This window comes from Arachis duranensis, chromosome 3 (genome assembly GCF_000817695.3).
Source record: "Arachis duranensis cultivar V14167 chromosome 3, aradu.V14167.gnm2.J7QH, whole genome shotgun sequence".
Taxonomy (NCBI): domain Eukaryota; kingdom Viridiplantae; phylum Streptophyta; class Magnoliopsida; order Fabales; family Fabaceae; genus Arachis; species Arachis duranensis.
In genome coordinates, this window is record NC_029774.3 from 131,815,544 (window position 1) to 131,837,843 (window position 22,300).

At 36.1% G+C, this 22,300-nt stretch overlaps 5 protein-coding genes across 9 annotated transcripts in view; 4 read left to right on the top strand and 1 right to left on the bottom strand.

Annotated features, from left to right (window-relative positions):
* The window catches only part of LOC107482067 (protein NRT1/ PTR FAMILY 8.3), a gene marked incomplete in the record, with an annotated part of 4,338 nt that extends 2,238 nt beyond the window's left edge, over positions 1-2,100 (top strand). The window contains 2 exon segments of the mRNA XM_021139464.2: positions 1-217; positions 1,030-2,100. Of these exon segments, the coding sequence (XP_020995123.1) occupies positions 1-217; positions 1,030-1,852 (1,040 nt within the window).
* A 1,263-nt stretch (positions 2,101-3,363) lies between these two features.
* LOC107482066 (protein NRT1/ PTR FAMILY 8.3) lies at positions 3,364-8,775 on the top strand. Its single transcript, XM_016102449.3, has 5 exons — positions 3,364-3,544; positions 4,118-4,223; positions 4,306-4,523; positions 5,435-5,991; positions 7,806-8,775. Exons 1-5 carry the CDS (start codon positions 3,458-3,460, stop codon positions 8,635-8,637), a joined length of 1,800 nt encoding a protein of 599 aa, XP_015957935.1. The 5' UTR covers positions 3,364-3,457; the 3' UTR covers positions 8,638-8,775.
* An 819-nt stretch (positions 8,776-9,594) lies between these two features.
* On the top strand, positions 9,595-12,214 carry LOC107481955 (protein NRT1/ PTR FAMILY 8.3). 2 transcript variants are annotated; one of them, XM_021139462.2, is made up of 5 exons: positions 9,595-9,759; positions 10,020-10,122; positions 10,243-10,460; positions 10,567-11,072; positions 11,216-12,214. In XM_021139462.2, the coding sequence occupies exons 1-5, from the start codon at positions 9,709-9,711 to the stop codon at positions 12,060-12,062; spliced, it is 1,725 nt and encodes a 574-aa protein (XP_020995121.1). In that variant the 5' UTR covers positions 9,595-9,708; the 3' UTR covers positions 12,063-12,214. The 2 variants fall into 2 exon arrangements, with proteins under 2 accessions (XP_020995121.1, XP_020995122.1); XM_021139463.2 differs by lacking the exon at positions 9,595-9,759 and adding an exon at positions 9,860-9,921.
* Positions 12,215-13,877: 1,663 nt separating this feature from the next.
* LOC107482065 (eukaryotic translation initiation factor 3 subunit I) lies at positions 13,878-16,716 on the bottom strand. The gene is made up of 7 exons (XM_016102448.3): positions 16,207-16,716; positions 15,962-16,089; positions 15,657-15,776; positions 15,447-15,536; positions 15,274-15,360; positions 15,078-15,157; positions 13,878-14,139 (listed from the first exon to the last, which is right to left on the bottom strand). The coding sequence occupies exons 1-7, from the start codon at positions 16,604-16,606 to the stop codon at positions 14,064-14,066; spliced, it is 981 nt and encodes a 326-aa protein (XP_015957934.1). The 5' UTR covers positions 16,607-16,716; the 3' UTR covers positions 13,878-14,063.
* Positions 16,717-16,841: 125 nt separating this feature from the next.
* Positions 16,842-20,159, top strand: LOC107482064 (histone-lysine N-methyltransferase ASHR2). Of its 4 annotated transcripts, none has more exons than XM_016102446.3 (4): positions 16,883-16,959; positions 17,203-17,258; positions 17,727-19,085; positions 19,917-20,159. In XM_016102446.3, exon 3 carries the CDS (start codon positions 17,833-17,835, stop codon positions 19,063-19,065), a length of 1,233 nt encoding a protein of 410 aa, XP_015957932.1. In that variant the 5' UTR covers positions 16,883-16,959; positions 17,203-17,258; positions 17,727-17,832; the 3' UTR covers positions 19,066-19,085; positions 19,917-20,159. The 4 variants fall into 4 exon arrangements, with proteins under 4 accessions (XP_015957933.1, XP_015957932.1, XP_015957931.1 ...); XM_016102445.3 differs by having other exon boundaries at positions 16,911-16,959; positions 17,075-17,258; XM_016102447.3 differs by lacking the exon at positions 17,203-17,258 and having other exon boundaries at positions 16,842-16,959.
* The last annotated feature ends 2,141 nt before the right edge of the window (positions 20,160-22,300 follow it).

A 22,300-nucleotide genomic window follows, 5' to 3' on the forward strand; every position in this document is an offset into this window, starting at 1 on the left:
TGGGTTTAGCTATTGGAAGCTTCTTTATCGGCACACCCCTCTACAGGTTTCAAAAGCCAGGGGGAAGCCCTATTACAAGAATGTGCCAGGTTGTGGTAGCATCATTCCAGAAAAGGAATTTGGCTGTCCCCGAGGATAGTAGTCTGCTGTATGAGACACCTGAGAAGACCTCTGCAATTGAAGGAAGTCGGAAGCTGGGGCATAGCGATGAACTGAGGTAATTGACTGATTTGACTTGGTAGTTCTGTTCTGGTGCTATAAACATAACACAGAAAAATAGGAAAAACAATGTATTATTGCACATGGTAACTTTCTAAAGTTCTTGCTAAATATAGTTTGTCTTTTTGCCAAAATAAAATTGTTAATGGTAGTTTGAAACATTAGGACTGATCAATATAGAAATAGAAGTTGTAACGAGAGGTTCTCACTGGCAAGTACCTTAAGATGGCACAGCAGATAAGGCCTGACAGGATATGATAAATAATGTTATACGGCTATACATGGTGTCTGGAGTGCATGACAGATTGCAAATTGCTATCTGCTTTCATCAGATGGTTAGCCATGACTCTCTTGATGGAATATGAACTGTGGTTGCTGTAAATGTAAAATTGTGGATTATCTAATTTTTCGTTATTTTCTGTATGAATTTATGTGAGGATTCTGTTTAATTGTTTACATAGGTAAATATGGTAAAATTAGAGTCCAGTTAGCATATTATGTGGATCAAAACCTATCATTTAAATTACTTTATATTAATGGGTTATCTATCTGGCTTGGCTAAGTGGAATCCAGTGATGTTGTTCTGACTGAGCTGTATGAGAAGCCATTGACTATGATCTACTTAAGGCATCTGTAGTGAATTACTGGGATGTTCATCTTACATTGATTAGGGTTTTTCTATTTTGCGTTTCAGCTTTGTCAAATTAAGTCAACACTTAAATGAAACTCTTCAACTTAATTCATTTACCTCTCTTGACCATATGCCTACCGTTCTGCCCGCTAAAATGCCATTCTCTTGTTTAAATGAAGGTGCCTTGATAGAGCTGCTGTAGTGTCTGAGGCTGAGAGCAAAACTGGCAACTATTCTAATCCATGGAGACTTTGCACTGTGACACAGGTGGAAGAACTGAAAATCTTGATCCGCATGTTCCCAGTTTGGGCTACTGGAATCATTTTTGCAGCCGTTTATGCCCAGATGTCAACATTGTTTGTGGAACAAGGAACAATGATGGACACCACTATTGGCTCCTTCAGCATTCCTCCAGCTTCCCTCTCAACTTTTGACGTCATTAGCGTCATTTTCTGGGTCCCAGTCTATGACAGGGTAATCGTTCCCATTGCAAGGAAATTTACAGGCAAGGAAAGGGGCTTTACAGAGTTGCAAAGAATGGGAATTGGCCTTTTCATTTCAATCCTGTGCATGTCAGCAGCAGCCGTGGTGGAGATTGTGCGTCTGCAGCTTGCAAAAGAGCTTGACCTTGTTGATAAACCTGTTGCTGTACCCCTCAGTATATTCTGGCAAATCCCTCAGTATTTCTTGTTGGGTGCAGCTGAGGTATTCACCTTTGTAGGGCAGCTAGAGTTCTTCTATGATCAATCTCCGGATGCCATGCGCAGTTTATGCAGCGCACTCTCACTCTTGACTACTTCATTAGGAAATTATTTGAGCTCCTTCATTCTTACTGTAGTCACTTACTTAACTACGCAAGGCGGAAAGCCCGGTTGGATTCCAAATAACTTGAATGAAGGTCATCTTGATAACTTCTTCTGGCTCTTAGCTGGACTTAGCTTGTTAAACATGTTAGTGTACATAGTTGCGGCCAAAAGGTACAAGCAGAAGAAGGCTACTTAAAGATTTCCCAGACATTTCATCTGGAGTTGGAGCATCTTCTGATGTTTGTTTCTGTCACTGCTGTGGTTGTTTTTTATGTACACTTCTTAGTTCTTCCACTAATAGCTGGAAATTTGTATACCTAGTAGGGCAAACATTGCTTACTAGTTACTACAATGCTTAGGTGAAATTGTATTCAGTTGATTTCAACTTCCTCTGCATGTTAAAGCTGTGTAATATAGTGAAGGTGGTTCAACCTTTTTAGTGTTTCTTCAATCTGGCATTTGCAGTGTTTGGCTATGGCTAATGTGTGTTCATAGCGAGAAGCCAAGGAGATTGAACTACAACCCTACAAGCACAAGAGTAGATGTAGATGTTACCTAACATAACACACTTGTGGGTAAAGAGAAATGTTTGTGACAGCTTTTTACGTGGGACATGGTCATAAATGAGACCAACATGATGTTTCATGTGCCACCAACTAGCCATGCATAATGCATATTATCAGAGCTAGTTGTTTACTTAGTATTTTTGTTTTTCAATTAAAATATAACGCTGAGAATAAATGGGAATAATCAAACATAATCGGTGATGTGAAAGGGGTTAATAATCGTGAATACAATCAATACATGTTAATACAAATTAGGAACAGAACACACCTAACCATGTGTATGGCGTTGTTGATCTCTTAAGGTCCCATGTAACCATGTGTTCACGCTGAAATCATATCTCGTGTTGAGGCTATACAATCTTTTTCAGAGAAAGATTGCCTTTTTCACCTTAAAATTTTTTTGTTCAACAATAATTTATTTTCATTCCGTTTAGAATTACAACTTTACAAGTTAATCCCTATCTTTATTTAAAATATATAAATTTAGTACATTTGCGAATCCTGTCTGTTAGTTAATAAATAATGGAGATGATAATATAGAATAAATTAGAGGTTGGTGTGTTTATCCAACTATGGAGGTCAACTACAAAGACATCAGAGGGTCAGATTAGTGAAACTGAAATCAGACGGTCAGTTTTCGAGTGAAATCGGAGCCTCATTTTGTGGTTGCAAGGGACATGCGTGCAACAATCGGATGCTCAGAATTTTAATATAACGTGAATAAATTATTATTTTTCAGAATTATTACTTTAGTAATTGAAAAAAAAAAAAAAAAGAAGAATGAATTTGATATAATAGTGATAAAATTGAATGATTGTATAATACTCCTATCCTTTAATGAAGAGGCATAAGCTATAAATTTTCTTAGTTTGTTAGTCACACCCTGAGATTTTGCGCTTTACTGTTGCTACTTGCTTCTTTATCAAAGAAAGGTCGGCGTCTCATTCACATTTAACCACGTGACACCATTTCATTTTTTATATACTTTTCTCAATTATCACTATTATCAGATATAATTACACCTTTTATTTTTTTCATTTTTGGTTGGTACTTTGTATTCGTTCGTTTTTATCAATATATTATTATTATTATTATTATTGGAAAGGAATATTTTATTCTTATAAATATTACACATTCTTGTACTCATTTCAATATTTCATCATCCCTTTCATTCTCCAATTTTCTGTGACGAAAACAAAACAGAGGGTTCTGTTCTGAAACAACAAACCGTTGACATGGGTTCCTTTGAGGAAACGGGTTCCTCTGGGAGTATGGGTTCTTTTGATGATGCAGCACTAATCGAAGAAGGACCTCTTCTTCAGGTTCCTCTCTCTGTCTCTCTCTCAAACTTCATATCTTTTTGCCTTGTCTATGATGTTAGTTGCTACTTTGGCTTTTTTGTTTTTCTGATAACAACAAACACAACTATGGTAACCCTAATCATGATAAGAAGTAATTATGGATTGAAAAGGAGGGTAAAAAACAAGGAAATTGAAACTTGCTGTGGGGGAGGAGAATCCTAAATATTTGTGATTTGATGGCTGATTAAGGGAGTCTCTTTTGAAAACTTGTTTGCTCACAATTTACCTAATCTGGTTTTTACCCCTGCATATGCCCTCTTTCTGGTTTCTGAATATTACTTGTGGTTATTCACGGCAAAACAAAATTATCCTTAGTGTGTGGACTCACCTCAAGATAGAATAAAGATTTTTGGGGTCCAGTGGATTTCAAATAGTAGATAGTTTAGGGAGGAAAAAAAAATCTTTCAATTATTATTACAGGAAAACATGTAAATTGGTTCTGATTGTTATTGCTCCCGTTTGATTGTCTTTTTCTATTTTTCCAAAATTGGATTTTTTTTAATATGTGACATGATTGTTTATTTTATTCCGAAGGATCCATTGGAGAGGCAATATACAGGAGATGGCACAGTTGACTATGAAGGCAACCCTGTTCCTAAGGAGAATACTGGCGGGTGGAGAGCATGTGCATTTATCCTTGGTAAGCTTTTACATTACCCTTATGTAACAAATAATCTATCATCTATTTTGTTTATAACATTTTTATCTAATATAAATCACAGGAAATGAGTGCTGTGAACGTTTGGCTTTCTTTGGTATTTTAACAAATCTTGTTACCTATCTTACCAACAAACTACATCAAGGAAATGCCTCTGCTGCAAAAAATGTTACCATCTGGCAAGGCACTTGTTATCTTACAACTCTGATTGGAGCTGTTCTAGCAGATACATATTGGGGAAGATATTGGACAATTGGTGTTTTTTCCACTATTTATTTCTTGGTAATAGGATGAAACAGCTTTCTTCTTCTAGTCATATATCCATTTTGAAACTTTCTTCTCTTCACAGACATTATTAAACGAGTTCATTCTTATGATAAGTTTCTTCTTCTCTAGTACTAGTAGTACTTCCGTGGCTTTGATGGAAGATTAGTATTGTTGGCATGTTATTCTCGCTATATTCTGATTTCGACATGCTATAAATTATACAAAAATACATGTTATCATCTTCGTTGCTAGTAGAAAGCATGATGATTGTTTAACAGGGATCTGGAGCAAAATTGGTGAATAGAAGATAGTAATTTTCAGTGTGTTGAATAATTCAAGTTTTCATAAATGGATTTTATCTATGAAAAATATATCCTTGCATAAGAATTGTAAGTGCAGTCAAGGCATGTGCACTGCACAGTATTTTGCACAAGTAAATTTGTAATGTGTATAGGATGATATTAGGTGATTTCTAGGTGCTCTTTTTCGGCTCTTTGCATTGAGTGCGAATTCTCCTATGTCACTGTACATGGTTAGGAAAAGGTGAAAGATGTGGAAGAAAGACAAATATTATGCCCTCAAAGAAACTTCAAAAACAAGGATCAGAATATCAGTTTTAGGTGCATTGTGATCTAAACTTTTTCATTCTTTTAAACTGCTTTTACTTCAAATCTAGGTTTCTCACCATGGAAGAACATCGCTTTAATCCCACTTTAGAATAGGGGAATTCCACATTGAGCACAGAATATACTCTCAAATGTTTCACACTGGAAAAAGTTATAAGTTTTATTATTAGGAAAAAATCAGTTCTTATATCATATTGTTATAAATCAGTTCTTTGTTATTATGTCTTTTTACTACGGCTTTGCATGTTGCTGTTAATTGTCTTTTCATATTTGTAATATGTGAATGGTTGTTTCATGCAGGGGCTGTGTATATTGACTCTTTCTGCATCAGTTCCTGCTTTGAAGCCTCCTGAATGCTTGGGTTCTCATTGTCCTCCAGCTACTCCTGCACAATATTTTGTGTTCTACTTTGGTCTCTATGTGGTTGCCCTTGGAACTGGAGGTGTAAAAACATGTGTGTCATCTTTTGGGGCAGATCAGTTTGATGATACTGATCCTAAGGAAAGAATTACTAAAGCATCCTTTTTCAACTGGTATTACTTTTCTATTTACCTAGGTGCTCTTGCGTCAAGCACCTTCATTGTGTGGATTCAAGACAATGCAGGATGGGCTCTTGGTTTTGGCATTCCCGCTTTATTTATGGGAGTATCGATTGTAAGCTTCTTTTTAGGCACACCAATCTATAGGTTTCTAAAACCAGGGGGGAGCCCCATTAAAAGAATTTGCCAGGTTTTGGTAGCATCTGCCCGAAAGCAGGAGTTGGCTGTCCCCGAGGATAGCAGTCTCCTGTATGAGACAGCAGACAAGAAATCTGCTATCGAAGGGAGCCGCAAACTGGAGCATAGTGATGACATGAGGTGATTTTTATATATCTTTGAGTTCTCCTGTCGGAGTTAATAGCTTTTTTCATTGTCACAGCATTGGGGCTAGTTTTGACTTTTCTCCAGCTGTTACTTCTTCATAGGCAACATTTTTTGTGAAAAATATCCTGGAGTTGCAATTTACTCACTGAATATTACGTAAAATCTTTAAACCCATAACAAGTTAAGTCTTTTGTTATCTCTCATTAACCGAAATAAATAGTGTAACCCTGATGTGGCATGTTAAGTGTCTGTGTACTGTCAACTCAAGCTATATGCAGGTTATATTTCTCATGCACACCCCTGCCCCTGTACTTCTGCCATGTTCTTTAGGTAGGAATTTTCAAACGCTATGCCCCTTAAGCTGATTATGCAAAATTTTCCTTTTCACTGTTTTGTCCCCTAGATGCATGATTAGAAGGAGGAATTTGGAGTGAAAGAAGGTAAGGATTAATTTCTCATTTAAATGTTAGAGTAGTACAAGAAGAAAAAATGAACGGATATCAGAATGTTACGTGATAATCTTTCACTTCACCATTAACTCGGATGAGAATTAGCGGCATGTGTTAAGGAGCTAAGACCGTTAGTCTATATTAATATTTGGTTTTTTTGGACTATCTGAACCATCTTTCTTGAAAGTTGTTGTGTATAGCTCATGTAGTATTGTTATCACCGATACTTTTGCTGTGAAGATTTGCTGCATCCTGCAGATAGGCATCAACTTGGGAATTGTGATACAAATTCAGCATCAAATTGGAATTTTAACCCTAGCAAAATATTGTTTTTGATGTAGTACTACAAAATGTTAAGCCCATAATTGATACTGCAATCTAAACATTGTAGAAAAATAAATGTATATGCTGAAGAAAAATAAAATAGACAGACCAAGCATTTTCTTCTAATTAGTCCTTCCCAAATTCTATTTGTCCTTTATGTACTGCAGATTCCTTAGTTGATCCTTTTGCTAAATCATTCCAGACAGTGTACCTTTTACCAGGCTCTATATGTTGATTATTTGTGCAATATCAGCCGTAATGATAGGTTTTTCAGGTAAGGGTTTGCTACCTTCCTATCTTTCTTTTGCTGTATGCTACCTCCCTGATGGCTTCTGTGATCTGTCCCTTGTTTGCAGTTGAGAAATGAATGGGGGTTCAAGTGTCCTATCTAAAAAGCTTCATGGCTGAGGGGCACATGGCTAGGCAGGTGCAGTTACCTGTCCTGAGGAATTAAATGTCCAAGTAGACACTTACAATGCAACATCAGGGGTTACCAATTAATCTCCTAAAAGAAAATATAAAGGAATCATTAGTTTGCTATGCACATAATAAATTCAGAGACTAAATAAATCAAGGACTTAAGTTTTTTATTTACTTACTGCTTCCTTCATTGCTAGAACTGCTTTGCTATCACAACTATCCTCAATGTATGGCAGATATAAAAACTTGAACAATGTCATACCTAACCTACCCCATGTAGGCTAATGGAAGGTTTCATTTTCTTTCTTGCTTTTCGTTTACCTTGTTTTTTTAATCTTGTCGGTTGACAGTTTTGTATGTTAACATTTTTCTTTTCCTTTTAAAATTTTTATTGCATCAGAAAATTGTATGCTAAAATTTGAAGATTGTGACATTCTTTTTGAGTAACTTCTGATCAAGAATATGCAATTGATAATGGCTCAAGTGTTCCAAGCTGCTTTAGAATTCTTCCTTTTTACCCTTTTTATTTTTCACAGGCCAATTAACTTCAGAACAGGTTTTCCTGCTCAGCACCTTCTATAACTCCAATTGATTTTTGTTTTGAATACAATGTAGGTGCCTCGATAAAGCAGCTATAGTGTCTGATGCTGAGAGCAAAATTGATTATTTTCCTGATCCATGGAGACTCTGCACTGTGACACAAGTTGAGGAACTGAAGATCTTGCTCCGCATGTTCCCAATTTGGGCTTCAGGAATCATTTTTGCTGCTGTCTATGCCCAGATGGCAACCTTGTTTGTGGAACAAGGAACGATGATGAACACAACTATCGGTTCCTTCAAGATGCCTCCGGCTTCCCTCTCATGTTTTGATGTGATAAGTGTTGTTGTGTGGGTCCCCATCTATGACAAGATACTTGTTCCACTTGCCAAGAAAATTAACGGCACGGAGAGGGGAATTTCTGTGTTTTATAGAATGGGAATTGGCCTTCTTATTTCGGTTGCATGCATGTCGGCCGCAGCTGTGGTGGAGATCATGCGTCTGCAGCGTGCGAGAGAGCTCGACCTTATTGACAAACATGTTGCTGTACCCATTAGTGTGCTCTGGCAAATACCTCAATACTTCTTATTAGGTGCATCCGAGGTATTCATGTTTGCCGGACAGGTTGAGTTCTTCTACGATCAATCTCCGGATGCTATGCGGTCTTTATGCACAGCACTGCCACTTGTGAGTTTTGCACTGGGGAACTACTTGAGCTCTTTCATTCTTACCGTGGTAATTCACTTTACGACACAAGGCGGAAAACCGGGATGGATACCGGATAACTTGAACGAAGGTCATCTTGATTACTTTTTCTGGCTTTTAGCTGGACTTAGTTTCTTAAATTTGTTGGTGTACATTGTCACTGCCAAAAAGTACAAGAAGAAGAAGGCTATTGCTATTTTTTAAGGCCTTCAGGCATATCTATCTAGGGTGGAAGCATGTTATGACATTTCATTTTTTTTTCTTTTGGTGATTATTCTTTATGTGAGAACGAGCTCATAAACACAGCCTAAATCATCTAATATATTATTCTTTATCATTAAAGTTTAAGGGACAGAACATCTTTTAGTTAATATCTGTTACATAGTGCTAAAACTATGTGGACCACTGGTAACGGTTTAAATTTTACAGGATAGTTATTTAATCATGCATAGTTGTTTTCACAATTATGATAGGTTAAGGTCGTTACTCGTATGCCAAGGGACATAGAGACTGTTGATAAGCGTGCTATACCCTCAAATTATAGATTCTCCTAACGTCAATTAATTTAAAAGCTGCACTCAACCCGTGAGTTATGAGAATGGTGGACCTAACAGTTTGCCTACCATTCTTTGTAGGATTGTAGGTTACAAAAGTAAAGTAAAATGATGATAGTGACAATGAGGAGCTTTCATACGACACGAAAAATGTATCCACCATCCATGTGGCCATTGGATAAGAAACGATGATGATGTCTTTAAATTCATCAACGGCTGGTTTTGATTATTAGTCACCGATTACTTGAAGAATGGGTAAGCCTTGTAAGAAAAATATACATTTTATGGTTGGTCCTAAACTATGAAGAATTTAGCTCTATGTTCAGAAACTGTGGAATTTATATTTATGGTGGATCAAAAGCTATAAATGATTCATCAAGATGGCAATGAGGTTACAATTTTATCAAGTAGAACTTCCCTCTTTTTGAGAGGAGTTTGAGAATATGCGAAACTGGCTCTTTGCTTAAGCAGTTCTTGACCTTTGTTTTCTTGTTTTTTTTTTTTTTGCTTATTTAAGTCTCTTATTTAAGTCACTAAAAAAAAACCTATAAATGATTCGTTGGTCGAGGTACGTGTCTATGATATATCATTAAACGAATTACGGATCAACTAATATAAGTCAACGACAAAAATAGGTAGCTAGAATAACTAGATTCTCCGCACTGGAGTCATATATGTTTGGCTCTGGTGTGTTTACTGTTTAGCCATTAGAGAACAAGAAATGGAACATTTGGAGGAATCCATAACACTTTTGGAAGATGGCCTTTTGCAGGTTCATGCCTACTTAGTTACCAACCATTATATATATATATATATATCTTGCCCTATGTCATTTGCATATCATAATTCATATTGCATCAAGTAGTGAGTAAGGTTCAGAAAACATATTAACGTGAAAAAACTTCCACATATAGCATTCATCATATCAAACATGGTACGTGCACATATGATATTTGAAATATGTAGAAGCTACAGGAGCCATGCTTGCTCTCCATTTCACTTCCATGTTCATTAATTAAAGTTAATTTGCAGAATGAAGACTCTATTCACACTGGAGATGGGACAGTGAACATCAAGGGAGAGGTTGCCATCAAGAGCGAAGGCGGGACATGGAAAGCATGCCCCTTTGTTCTAGGTGATCATTTATGAAAACTTGTGTTGCTCTCAATGTTTTACATACATGGTGCTTTTTTATACTTATTTTTCCATGTACCAACCACATTTATCTTTGTATATGGTTCTATAATTTATGCAGGTACTTTCTTCTGCGAACGGTTGGCCTATTATGGAATTGCCAGTAATCTTGTCACCTATCTAACAACCAGACTTCATGAAGGGCCTGTTTCTGCAGCAAGAAATGTTACCACCTTTCAGGGAACATGCTACCTTACACCTCTGCTTGGATCCTTCCTTGCTGATGCATACTGGGGAAGATATTGGACAATTCTTGTGTTCTATGGAATTTATCTCTTTGTAAACTCAACTAAGCCTTATTATCATGGCCTAATATCATTGCCTATATGTGTCATTATATTATTTTTTTTCTTTAGTTAGTTGATTATTGAGGTTTTTTTTACAGGGAATCTGCACATTGACCCTTTCAGCAATCTTTTCAGCTCAAAGTGCTGTATTCTTCCTTGGAATCTATTTGATTGCAGTAGGGACTGGTGGGATCAAGCCATGTATATGGCCCTTTGGAGCAGACCAGTTTGATGATACAGATCATAAGGAAAGAGCAAGTAAAGCATTATTCTTCAATTGGAACTACTTCACTAGCAACATTGGTGCACTCATAGCAACCACCATATTGGTATGGAACGAAGAAAATATAGGATGGGGACTTGGATATGGAATTGCAGCGTCGTTTATTGGCATTGGAATGATAGTGTTCTTTCTCGGTACACGTACCTACCGGTTTCTTAGGCCAGGGGGAAGTCCTATTACAAGAATCTGCCAAGTGGTTGTTGCTTCTTTACATAAGAGGAAATTGGAGGTACCTCAAGATACCTCTCTCCTCTATGAAACTGTGGCAGAGAATTCATCTGTTGAAGGAAGTCTTAAACTCGAGCATACCAATGGATTGAGGCATGTCAAAGCTTCAAATATCCTTTATTTAACACTGAATTGAACTGTTCTTGTGTTCATCTGAATAATCATTGATAGTACTACTTATGCCTCTTCGAAATTGTGTTACATCCTACAGTGCTAAGCTTTGCTTTTGTCTTCAGGTGCCTTGACAAAGCTGCAGTGAAATCAGATATAGAAAAAGGGAGTGAGGAAGTAACTAAACCTTGGAGGCTTTGCACTGTGACACAGGTGGAAGAGCTGAAGATTCTAATCCGCATGATTCCAATCTGGGCAACAGGAATCATCTTCAGTTCTGTCTATGCTCAAATGTCCTCGCTGTTCATTGAACAAGGGAAAATGATGGACAGGACTATTGGTTCTTTCACAATTCCCGCGGCATCTCTTTCAACTTTTAATATAGTTGGTGTCATCATTTGGGTTCTCATCTATGATAGAGTGATTGTTAAAGTTGCAAGACACTTCACTGGCAATGCAAGAGGCTTCACAGTGTTGCAGAGAATGGGAATTGGCCTGTTTCTCTCCATGACTTGCATGTCAGCTGCAGCTATATTAGAGAGCAAGAGATTACAAATAGCAAGAGAACATGGATTGGTAGATGAAGATGTTTCTATTCCACTTAGCATACTGTGGCAAATACCTCAGTATTTTTTGCTAGGTGCTGCAGAGGTGTTCAACTTTATAGGACAGCATGAGTTCTTCTATGAGGAAGCGCCAGATAGGATGCGAAGTTTCTGCAGCGCATTGGCGCTTCTGACGAATTCACTGGGAAATTACCTGAGTTCTTTTGTTGTCACAATTGTTGCTAGACTCACAAGAAAGGATGGAAGTCATGGATGGCTACCAGATAATTTGAATGAGGGCCATCTTGATTACTTTTTCTGGCTTCTAGCTGCACTTAGTTTCTTAAATATGTTGGTTTACATTGTCTATGCTAGAATGTACAAACAGAAGACATATTGCAGGAACCTTTCTCAAAGGCTTAATTAATTTCTGTCTGGTAGAATTCTAAAGAGATGTTCTGATCCTAGTCTTAGAAGAGCTGTTTGAGATTTTGGTCACTAATCCAAGAACTAGTAAGAAGTGAACCACTGTACTCACTACAAGAGAATGAAACGGAATGAGAGGATCTTGTATCCCCACTGCTGAATTTGTTGTTATTGTCTAGGTTGTCAAAATCGCGAGTCTAAGTAAACTCGTGGAGCTGATCTAGACTTGACTCGCGAGTTAACTCGTAGACTCGTACGAGTTTACCTGTTATGAAGTTTATATACATATAATACATAATGTATATTTACTCAATTCTAGTCCTTCAAAATTAATAATATCAATCTTAAAACACATAATAAATTAAAGGTTTAATTACTCTGTTAGTCCCTATAGTTTCGCGAAATTTTCAATTAGGTTCCTATACTTTTTTTCTTTTTAATTGGGTCCCTGCATCAATTTTTTTTTTCAATTAGGTCCCTCTTAGTAGTAATTGGCTTAATTGTATAGGGACCTAACTAAAAAAAATTGGTGCAATGACTCAAATAAAAGGAAAAAAAAGTATAGGAACTCAATTGAAAAAAAAATTTGGTGCAGGAATCCAATTAAAAGGAAAAAAAGTATAAGGACCTAATTAAAAATTTCATGAAACTATAGGGACCAACAGAATAATTAAACCTAAATTAAAATAATAGCATACATTATAACAAATACTTTAAAATACACATTCAAATCCTCTATAATTATTCCTATACAAATACAATATAGAACACACAAAATTAAAAATTCTAAATCTGTAATACTAAATTTTTAATTGAACATTGAACAATATCAAATAATTAAATTAACTATAATCAAAATAATTAATTACTAATCAGACATGAAGGGATGAACCATTTGGCCATCTAACATAAACCATAAGCAATAGGCTAAAATTAGAAGCAATAAAATTTAAAAAGCAAAAAAAAAAAAACTAAATCAAGAAGCAATGGCGGAAAGAAATGACAAAAGACATAAAAAAATAGAGGATACAAAAGAAAAGAAGGGTCAAAGAAAACACACTCACTAACTCGGTCTTAGACTCACGAGTTTGTCTGAGTTTGACCGAGTCTAGCCTTCTCAAGATAGAGTCTATGCCCGAGTCAACTCGATTCCATATCTAAACTCATACGAGTTTACGAGTTAACTTGAAAATTTGACAACAATTTGTTGTTATCAGGTTGAATCTAACTTAGGTTTCATGTAGTCATCCCATACCCAGTTCCCTAAACATTTTCCTGGATTGCTTTTAGTTTATCATCAATACGTTTAATTCATAAATTTATGTTACATTCGGCTCACTGCAGTCTATATTTCGATACACACTGAAATGCAGAGTAACCTCCATTCATTCTTTCTTTTCTTTCTTTACACTGGCTTGATAGTATACAAGGTCCGCACTTGCGGTATTGAACTTTCGACATGTCCCCAAGAATGTCCTCGTCTTTATGAAATAAAGTTACAATACCATTATACTCATATTTCAAGTCTCATATTACTAGGATCCTTGTGTGCTTAACTTTATTATATTTGGTTCAAAGGTAGTGTATGCATTGATGGCTGGGTTACTAGATTAAGTATATCATTCTGAGACTTGAACTGTGTTATAAGGGCATTAAATAATAAAAGGCCCGTCGAAACACTATTTTAAAAAATAATAATACTAAAACCGGATTTTGGCTGAATTCCACATAGGGACATCTAATAATTTGGTGATTAACCGAAACAAGAACTTTGATCAAAATCACTTACGCCAAGCATATGATGACACTGAAAAACTTGCACAAGATTTTTCATAACTCTTAATTTTAGTTTAATAATCAAAACATGGATCAAAATTTAAAGTATATCTTCATTACAATGGATGGGCTTTCGAAACCACATTGCCATTTTAATTGCTATGAAAGCAATTGAAGGCTAAATTCTACTATCCGCAGCCAATATAAAAAATTACTCTTGTGAAGCCTATATTTTGATATTGAAATAATCTGGGTCAAAGTGATGCAACCGTACATAACCGTCTTCACCTCCGCTTGAAAAACTACAAAACACACGATATATCAGATGCCCATTAAAATAAATGAAAGAAACAATTCAAAAGTAATCCGGAACCATGTATCACACTATACATGAAGGATAGCAAGTTAAAACAATTTACTAAACACTGATGAAACAAAAATATTAACTACTCCCCCATTATCAAAACAAGTTACTTTGTAGGTGCATTGAAAAATTCATATATAATTGTCTAAATGTGTTAATTTTTCAAAAATACACTTATTTTGAGGGAGTAACTTGAAATGTATGAATATTTTTTTTAAAAAAATAAGCAACAGACTACCTACATCCATTCTTACAAATCCAATGCTACATATTATATGAAATCAAGTTTGAGTTGTTCACCTGAACAATTGCTACATGCATTTGAAGGAACTTCACTTGGATAAAACGGTCATAATATCTAAGAATGTTGCACTTACAAACTAACCCATTACAATGCAATAGAGGTATATAATCCAAGCCAACAGTAAATTTTAATATATGCTACCAAATGTTGAGGCTTACATATTATATATCATTTATCAAGTCATCATATATATATGGCATTAGAATAAGATTAGAAATGCCAACAATATTTAAATAGCGTAATGCTAGACTTCAACACTATCACCATTATACGAATGATGATATTTCGCATATACGCACTATAGATATCTAAACCAATTCCCACGGTTGGGTACATGTATTAAGTAATCATATTACATTCTATATATCACGAATCATTTTCAACAATTAACCATTAAAATGGTAAGGGTAATATAATCATGGCCATAGTTTTCAACATTGGAAGTGCTAACTAGCATAACTAAGTTGTGGTAAAGTTCCAATAATGAAAGAATACTAGCATTCCATGAATCCATGTTGCAACATGAAAATTTGAAACGGGAAGGGGAGGGGAAGGAAGAACAGCGGTCATACCTTTTCCCATCAGGGTTAAAGGCTAATGCATTAATTGGTCCAAAATGCCCTTTAACACCACCAATTTCTTCTTGAAGAATCTAGGTAAACAGAAAAGGAATACATCATACAAATAATAAGCAGGATAATTGGATAATCATGCAGCTCAGGTCATTATGGAACTGAAACAGACAATAAGAGAGAGAACTAAATATACCTTATCAAAGAATTTGGCTTCAAATTTCCCAGCTCTATGATCAGTAGTTGTAACAGCTGATGCATCCTGACCACCTCCAATTACCACCTTTAAGATACAGAGGAAAAATATTTAGAAGACCATATAAGTAGCTCCCAAGCAAAATCAATTGGAATGGGAGATAGAATACATACATGATCAAGAAGAGGTGACATTGCAACTGCATTCACTGGGCGTTCAGTCACATAAGTTTTGATAAGTGTCAACGTTCTTGTATCCCAGAGCTAAACACACGGGTAAATGATGTTAGGTGATAAAAAAATAATATCTAGTGCAGATTAAAAAACAGCAATCAGTATTAACGAGGATAGAAAATAACAACAAAGATTTAAAATGTTGAATACCTTGGCAGACTTGTCGAGGGAGCCAGTGAGAAAATGTGAACCATCAACAGATCTGACAAGTGATGTTATCGTCTTCTTATGTCCGGATTCCTTATCCGACTCTTTGAGCAGTTTTCCAGTCTAAAAAGTTCAGAAAACAATTTGGGTTCAAAAACATAATCAATAACCAATTTCTCCTCTTCTAGACAAAACCCTAAAGTACTCTAAATCAAGCACAATACAACAAAATCCATAACAACAAATTAAAGATCCATGCATAAACCAATCACAAGAAGCACCATAATCAGTTGGCTAATTTACTTTACCTCAGAATCCCAAATGCGAATAATGGCATCTTCTCCGCCGCTAATAATGGTCTTATTCAACGGTCCCCATAGAGCTCTGTTGATCCTTCCCTGAGGCCCCTTAAGAACAAGCAAAGACTCCGCAGTCTCTGGAAACAAAAATTTAAAAGAAAAAAAAAATTCAGATCACAAGACATCACCAAAACTAATTAGACCAAACCTTCCAAAACCCCTAATTAGGCAAAACAAAGAGCACAGAAACTCACGATCGGAGATGTCCCTGGCAATGCGCTTGACATGAAGAGCGGATGTGAGCTCCATGAAGGGGTCGGTGGTGATGACGGCGAGCTTGTCACCGACGGAGAAGTCAACGGACCTGGCCGGGGAATCGAAGTTGAATGTAAAGAGCTGCTGGCCGGTCTGAACATTCCAGAGCTTGGCGGTCTGGTCAGCGCTGCCTGTAATAAGACGCGTGGAGTCACGTGAAACGTCGCAGCACCAGACGGCGCCGTTGTGACCACGGTAGGTTCCCAATCTCTCTCCGTTATCGGCGAACCAGACGGTGGGATTGTGGTCCTTGGCGCAAGAGAAGAGGAGGTCGCCGTCCCTATTATATTTTAGGAAAGTCAATGGCCTCTCGTGGCCCTTCATCAAAATCGGCCTCATCTTGTGTTGTGAGTTTCTGTAACTGTTTTTCGCTTCTGCTACCTCTTCCTCTGTTAGGGTTAGGACTTAGGGTTCTGCTTATGCTTCTGGTTGCTTTTTCCTTTTGCCACTGGCACTGATGGCGGTGGTGGTTATGTTTGTTTCCTTGCTATCGGATCTTGGGCTTATCATTTTGTTTAGGCCCAAATTTTGTTGTTACTAGGGTTTATGGGCCCAAATGGAAAGCGTCTGGCCCATATATTTACTGGGCCTTTATAGCAGTAGTAATGAAGGAATGTAGCAAAACCCTGCCGGGAAATGCGCGATTGCAGGGAAGGGCGGTTGGCAACTGCAACTTGTTCTTGTTGTGCAAGGTGAGTCCAATGTTTAATACCGCATGCCAAGTGTTTGATGATTTGGGTGACAGAAATGTAAGCACGTATTCACATTTCACATTCATCTCCACTTTCTTTTTCGCAATATTACCAGTGCCATGCTTAGGAAGAAAGAAGGACATTGTCTTAATTATGTTGATGGAGAAATCACTTTATATGCTTGAGCTTAGGGTATATACAGAGTGACTCGTGTAGGAAATCATTCTGTTCTCTTTGTGGCAGAAAAGTAACCTCGTCTATGGATGCTATCATCTCCTGAGCTGAACTGGACCATCAGGGTAAAATTTTTTTAAAAGAATGAAAAAAGGAGACTTGCTTTGTCTTTTACATGTTCTCTGGATATGCTTGTGCTAAGCCCTAAGCTCAACATTAGTTTCTTTCTGGGTCACTCTCAGTTAAAAATGAACTGCTAGATTCTTATGATGTTTACGTTACTCTTGAACAACAGTATACCTGAATCCTAAACCAGTTAATTTTATTTATTTATTTTACTTGCAAGGGTATCATCAATAGAAGAATATTTGAGTAAATTAAAACATTTAACTACGATTTCTGGAATTTTAGTTTCCTGGTTCAAATTGTGTTGTGTGGACTTCTTTGCACTTCATTTGGGAAAGGAGAACAAGAGGAAGAGGAGAGAGGGGTGGAGGGGGTATTTTCTCGTCTAAATATGAACTGGCATAGTGATTTCATATGTAGGATAACTCACGATGAAATCCTTGCTACCTTTATTTCTCGCCTTGCAGATACTTTGACTTCTCGGAACATACAAAGAACGTGGAATAAAAACGGTGTAGCCTCCCGTAGCTTACCTAATCTAATTTGGAAATCAGAAATCAAAATTACTTGCAAATGTCTGTGGCTGCTCCAAGTTCCCTTTTGAAGGTGGAGGAGATACAAGGAAGAGGGAGGGGAATGGTTGCATCACAACCTCTTAAAGCCGGCCAAATTGTCCTTAGAGATTCTCCTATCCTGCTCTATTCTGCTTTGCCATTGATCCCGCAGTCTTTATCTTCGTCCTCCTCTACCCTAGCCTCCTCCTTCTGTGATCACTGCTTTAGAACCTTACCATCCTCTTTACAGGGCGATTCTTCATCTTCTGCAGTTTTGTGCCCTTCATGTAGACATTATCGTTTTTGCAGCTCTAATTGTCTCTCAAAGGCATTGAATTCATCTCATTCTTCTTGGGTATGTCAAGCATTGTCTCACTTCCAAGCCAACTCTCCTCTTCTTGGACATCCCCTTGAGCTTCAAGTCCAGGCTCAATTTCTCGTTGCTGCATACAATCTTGCCAATATCTCCCCCTCAGACTTTCAAATCTTGCTTTCTCTTCATGGTTCTCCTGATGACGCTACAATTTCTGCAGCTCAATTCCTACACCCTCTTATTTCATCCCTCTGCTCAATTGCTCCCATTGGTCTTCAGAATGTATTTTCTTTGGAACTCACCTCTGCGCTTCTGGCCAAGGACAAGCACAATGCCTTTGGCTTAATGCAGCCTGTTTCTGTTAATGATGGCCAGAGGTCTGTTAGAGCTTATGGTATATACCCCTATGCCTCCTTTTTTAACCACGATTGCCTTCCCAATGCCTGCAGATTTGATTATGTGGATAGTAATCCACCAGATGGCAGTAATAATACTGACATTATTGTTAGGATGATTCATGATGTTCCCCAAGGCAGGGAGATCTGTTTGAGCTATTTCCCTGTCAATGAAAACTATGCTAGCAGGCAGAAGAGATTGATGGAAGACTATGGCTTCACCTGTAATTGTGATCGGTGTAATGTCGAATCAAATTGGTCAGATAATGATGACACTATCGAAGAAGATAATGCAGAGGATGGAGAAGAGGTTATGGATGAGGAGGACCAATATGAAAACATGGCAGCGTCAGATACAGACAATAATAATGATTTCCCACACGCATATTTCTTTTTAAGGTACATGTGTGATAGACCAAATTGCGGGGGAACTTTGGCTCCTCTACCCCCACAAGTTGATAGTCCATCTAATGTCATGGAATGTAATGTCTGTGGCAAATTGAAAAGTGATGATGAGCAAGATGAAGCTCCCATGGAGGACTGAGTCACCAGGTTCCTACTGTTGTAAGTATCCTACATTCCATAATTTATTTATTTTAAATTCCCCTTTTGTGATGTGTTCATTAATCTCAGTGCCTCGCATTTTCCAAGTATGTATTATCTTGCTTATAAATTCTTCGAGTCCTAAAAGCCTTCTCTATGGACCTTTTGTCGCATTGGTTATCTCAGTCTTCATATATGAAACCAAGACTCAGCCTGTTCTTTCTGGCAAAACGAGTATTGAGACTGAACCCTTTTTCCTCCACAATTTTTTTTGCTAGCAACAATTTAGACTGATATACAATTCTTTCTGGTTTGATAAAGTATGTCTTAATAAATTACTGCCAATTTATAACTCTTTAGTCTCACTCAAGTTGTGTCTCTAGTGAAAGATGTTGTAACTTATATATGAGAATGTAAAGCTTAATAACCATTAACAAATCTAGAATTGGATTTCATGACTTATGAAAAATTTGAAACCCTTTTGTTTAAGAGTTGCCTTAGTGAGAGTTTAGTCACTAGTAAGTATTCAGTTCAAATTGAAAGTTTTCATTTCCTTTCCCTTTTTTATTTTTGAAATAAAATGTCTACTTTTTATCAAACCCCCTTTTGGAAGGTAACTTATTCATCACGCCTACCAACCCTTTTCTTGTGTCATTATACTTGGAAATTTGAAAAATATTGCTTGTTGCCCAGTTGAAGCATTCTATTAATTCTTTATTACTATTATTAGTCTTCTCACATTCAACATTCCTATTTGAATTTGATATATTCCATTAGTTTCTTCCATCCAATTATACATTTGACATTGTCTTATTTGAGTATGGGGTTATTCACTAGATTATGTCATTGTAGGCATTGTTGCATGTGGATTGAGGGACTTCTACAATCTACCTATGCTAGATTTTTGCTCAAATTACACTCTACAAACGGAGATTAATGCTCACAACTCAGGAACCAATGACAGTTCTTTGGGCTGTTTTTAAGATTGTAATCGTGTGTCTGAAGCTGTAGCTTGTTGCTTTATTTTAAATCTGCTTTAAATTTGCCAGAAACATACTACTAGCACCTCTCTTTTTTAAATATGCTTTTTTGATATTTAAAGTCTTTTCCATGGGAAAAATGAAGCCAGATCAAACCCAAAATATAATTCATGCAAGAGAAATCACCTCTTTTTTTTTTTTTAATCTAAAAGTAGGGAATCACATTATTCTCATTATTAATGCCTACCAACAAGGAAATCTACCAACTCCTATGGTCTCACATGCAGATTGATTGTTGGCTTGAATTAATCTCAATATAGCCGTTCTATGTTAATGTAAAGCATATGAGATTTTTTTTTTCATTTTTTGGTACTAATTGAATTTCTTGTATCTGAATCTTATTGACGAAAATTTGACTAATTTTTGTCAAATAATACATAAAGCATGTAAGATTAAATATAATATTAGTTGGAGAGACATTAATCAAATATAAATTATTTAATTTTGAAATCACATCTCAGTTAGGTCACTTAACCTGCTATCTCTATCCGTAATAGGCCACGATTTCCTTAGAAAATAAGAAAATTATCTATAAATTATATATAAGGTTTATGCATTTGTTGTTTGAATGTGTTAATTTTTAAAAATAAGGTTTTCAAAAGTTGATTTCATGGCGTTCTCGTCAAAGCTCTAGATAGAATCCAATTTATCTTTTGAGGGTTCAGTATATGCTATTTTTTTTTTTTATTAACCACAGTATTTTTTAGTTCGACAGACTAAAAATTAATCTGTCGCACTTGTTTAAATGGACGAGTTAACTGATCACTTGACCAATCCAAATTAGTTATATGCTAGTTAGTCTTGGTTTTTCCCGTTTCTTGGTTACATNNAATGGTTTATTTAAAAAAAAAAAAAAAGGGGAAACAAATTGGTAGAAAGAAATCATTGTTTTGTCCACACCCGAAAGAAAAAAATAGAAATCATTGTTTTGTCCCCTTTTTTTAACCCCTTTGAATGGTAAGCAATTAAATAGTCCGTGCAATCCTTAAGTTTTGATTCAACTCCTTGGATTCTAGTATCATCTAAATCTCCAATTCCCATTCATGCCTCAGCCTAAGTATTAAATTTAATTTTTTTGGCATCATAATTGTTTCCCCCAATTCATCTGATACTCAAGTTGTTATAGTACTCAGAAAATTTGTTGCTGGGAATTTAAATGGAAAATGAACTTTTTTGTGCAAATGGATTCAAATTTCTTTTATCTTTCGCACCGTCTCGGACATTAAAAATTCAAGTACAATTAACTTTATACATAGAAAATTGATAGATAAAAATTGTTAAATAATTTAATAAATTTAACTAAATTATTATATAATAATTCTTTAAATTTATTTTTTCCTTTTTTTTTTTGAAAAATATTGTAGCTTGCTTTTGGCACATTGACAATACTAAATATTAAATATAAAATCTTATATATATTATCAAAATATCTCATTTTTAGACTACTCTTAAAGTGGTTTGCTGTAGCTTGCTTATTTATACATGAAGGTGTAGAAACAAATATAATTGATGATACGTTAGGTAATATATTATCCCAAAATTGTGACCGGAATTCAATCAAATTTGACACACAGAGATAGAGACTTTGGTTGCCGTTTGATATTTTGTGTAGAACAATCAATATCCACACAAACTACAATGTCTATGACAACCAAAATTCGACATATAATTGAGGCCATTCAAACCCTAGGATCAAAAAGTTGGTCCACAACACCAAACCCATGATTTCTTCCTCCTTCTTCTTCTACTCCCTTTTTTTTTTATACATGGGCCCCTCTCCAGCATGCCATCCTGGTGGGTCCCCATTTTGTTATATGTATCACCCACCAAGACTATTTTCCAAGTGGTGGCAGAAGATATGACTGATACGACCCCCACAATAGACGAAAGATTGTGTAAGAAAAGGGCAAAAAATGAAAAATAAAAGAATGCTAGACATTCAAATTCCAACTCACAATCTTTTATAGTCAAAGTATATGATTTGTATATGTTAAGATATTCGTAATTCAATTAAATTATAAAAATATTGTGTGTATTATTTAATGATCCAGATGCTATAATTAGATTTTGTATATTTAAACTCGGAGATAATTTTATCCAAAGTTAATAGTCGAGAATGAAAAAATATTCACTTTGATTTCTGAAATTACACTCGAGTTTTAATGTAGTTTTTAAAATTTTAATTATTTCAATTTA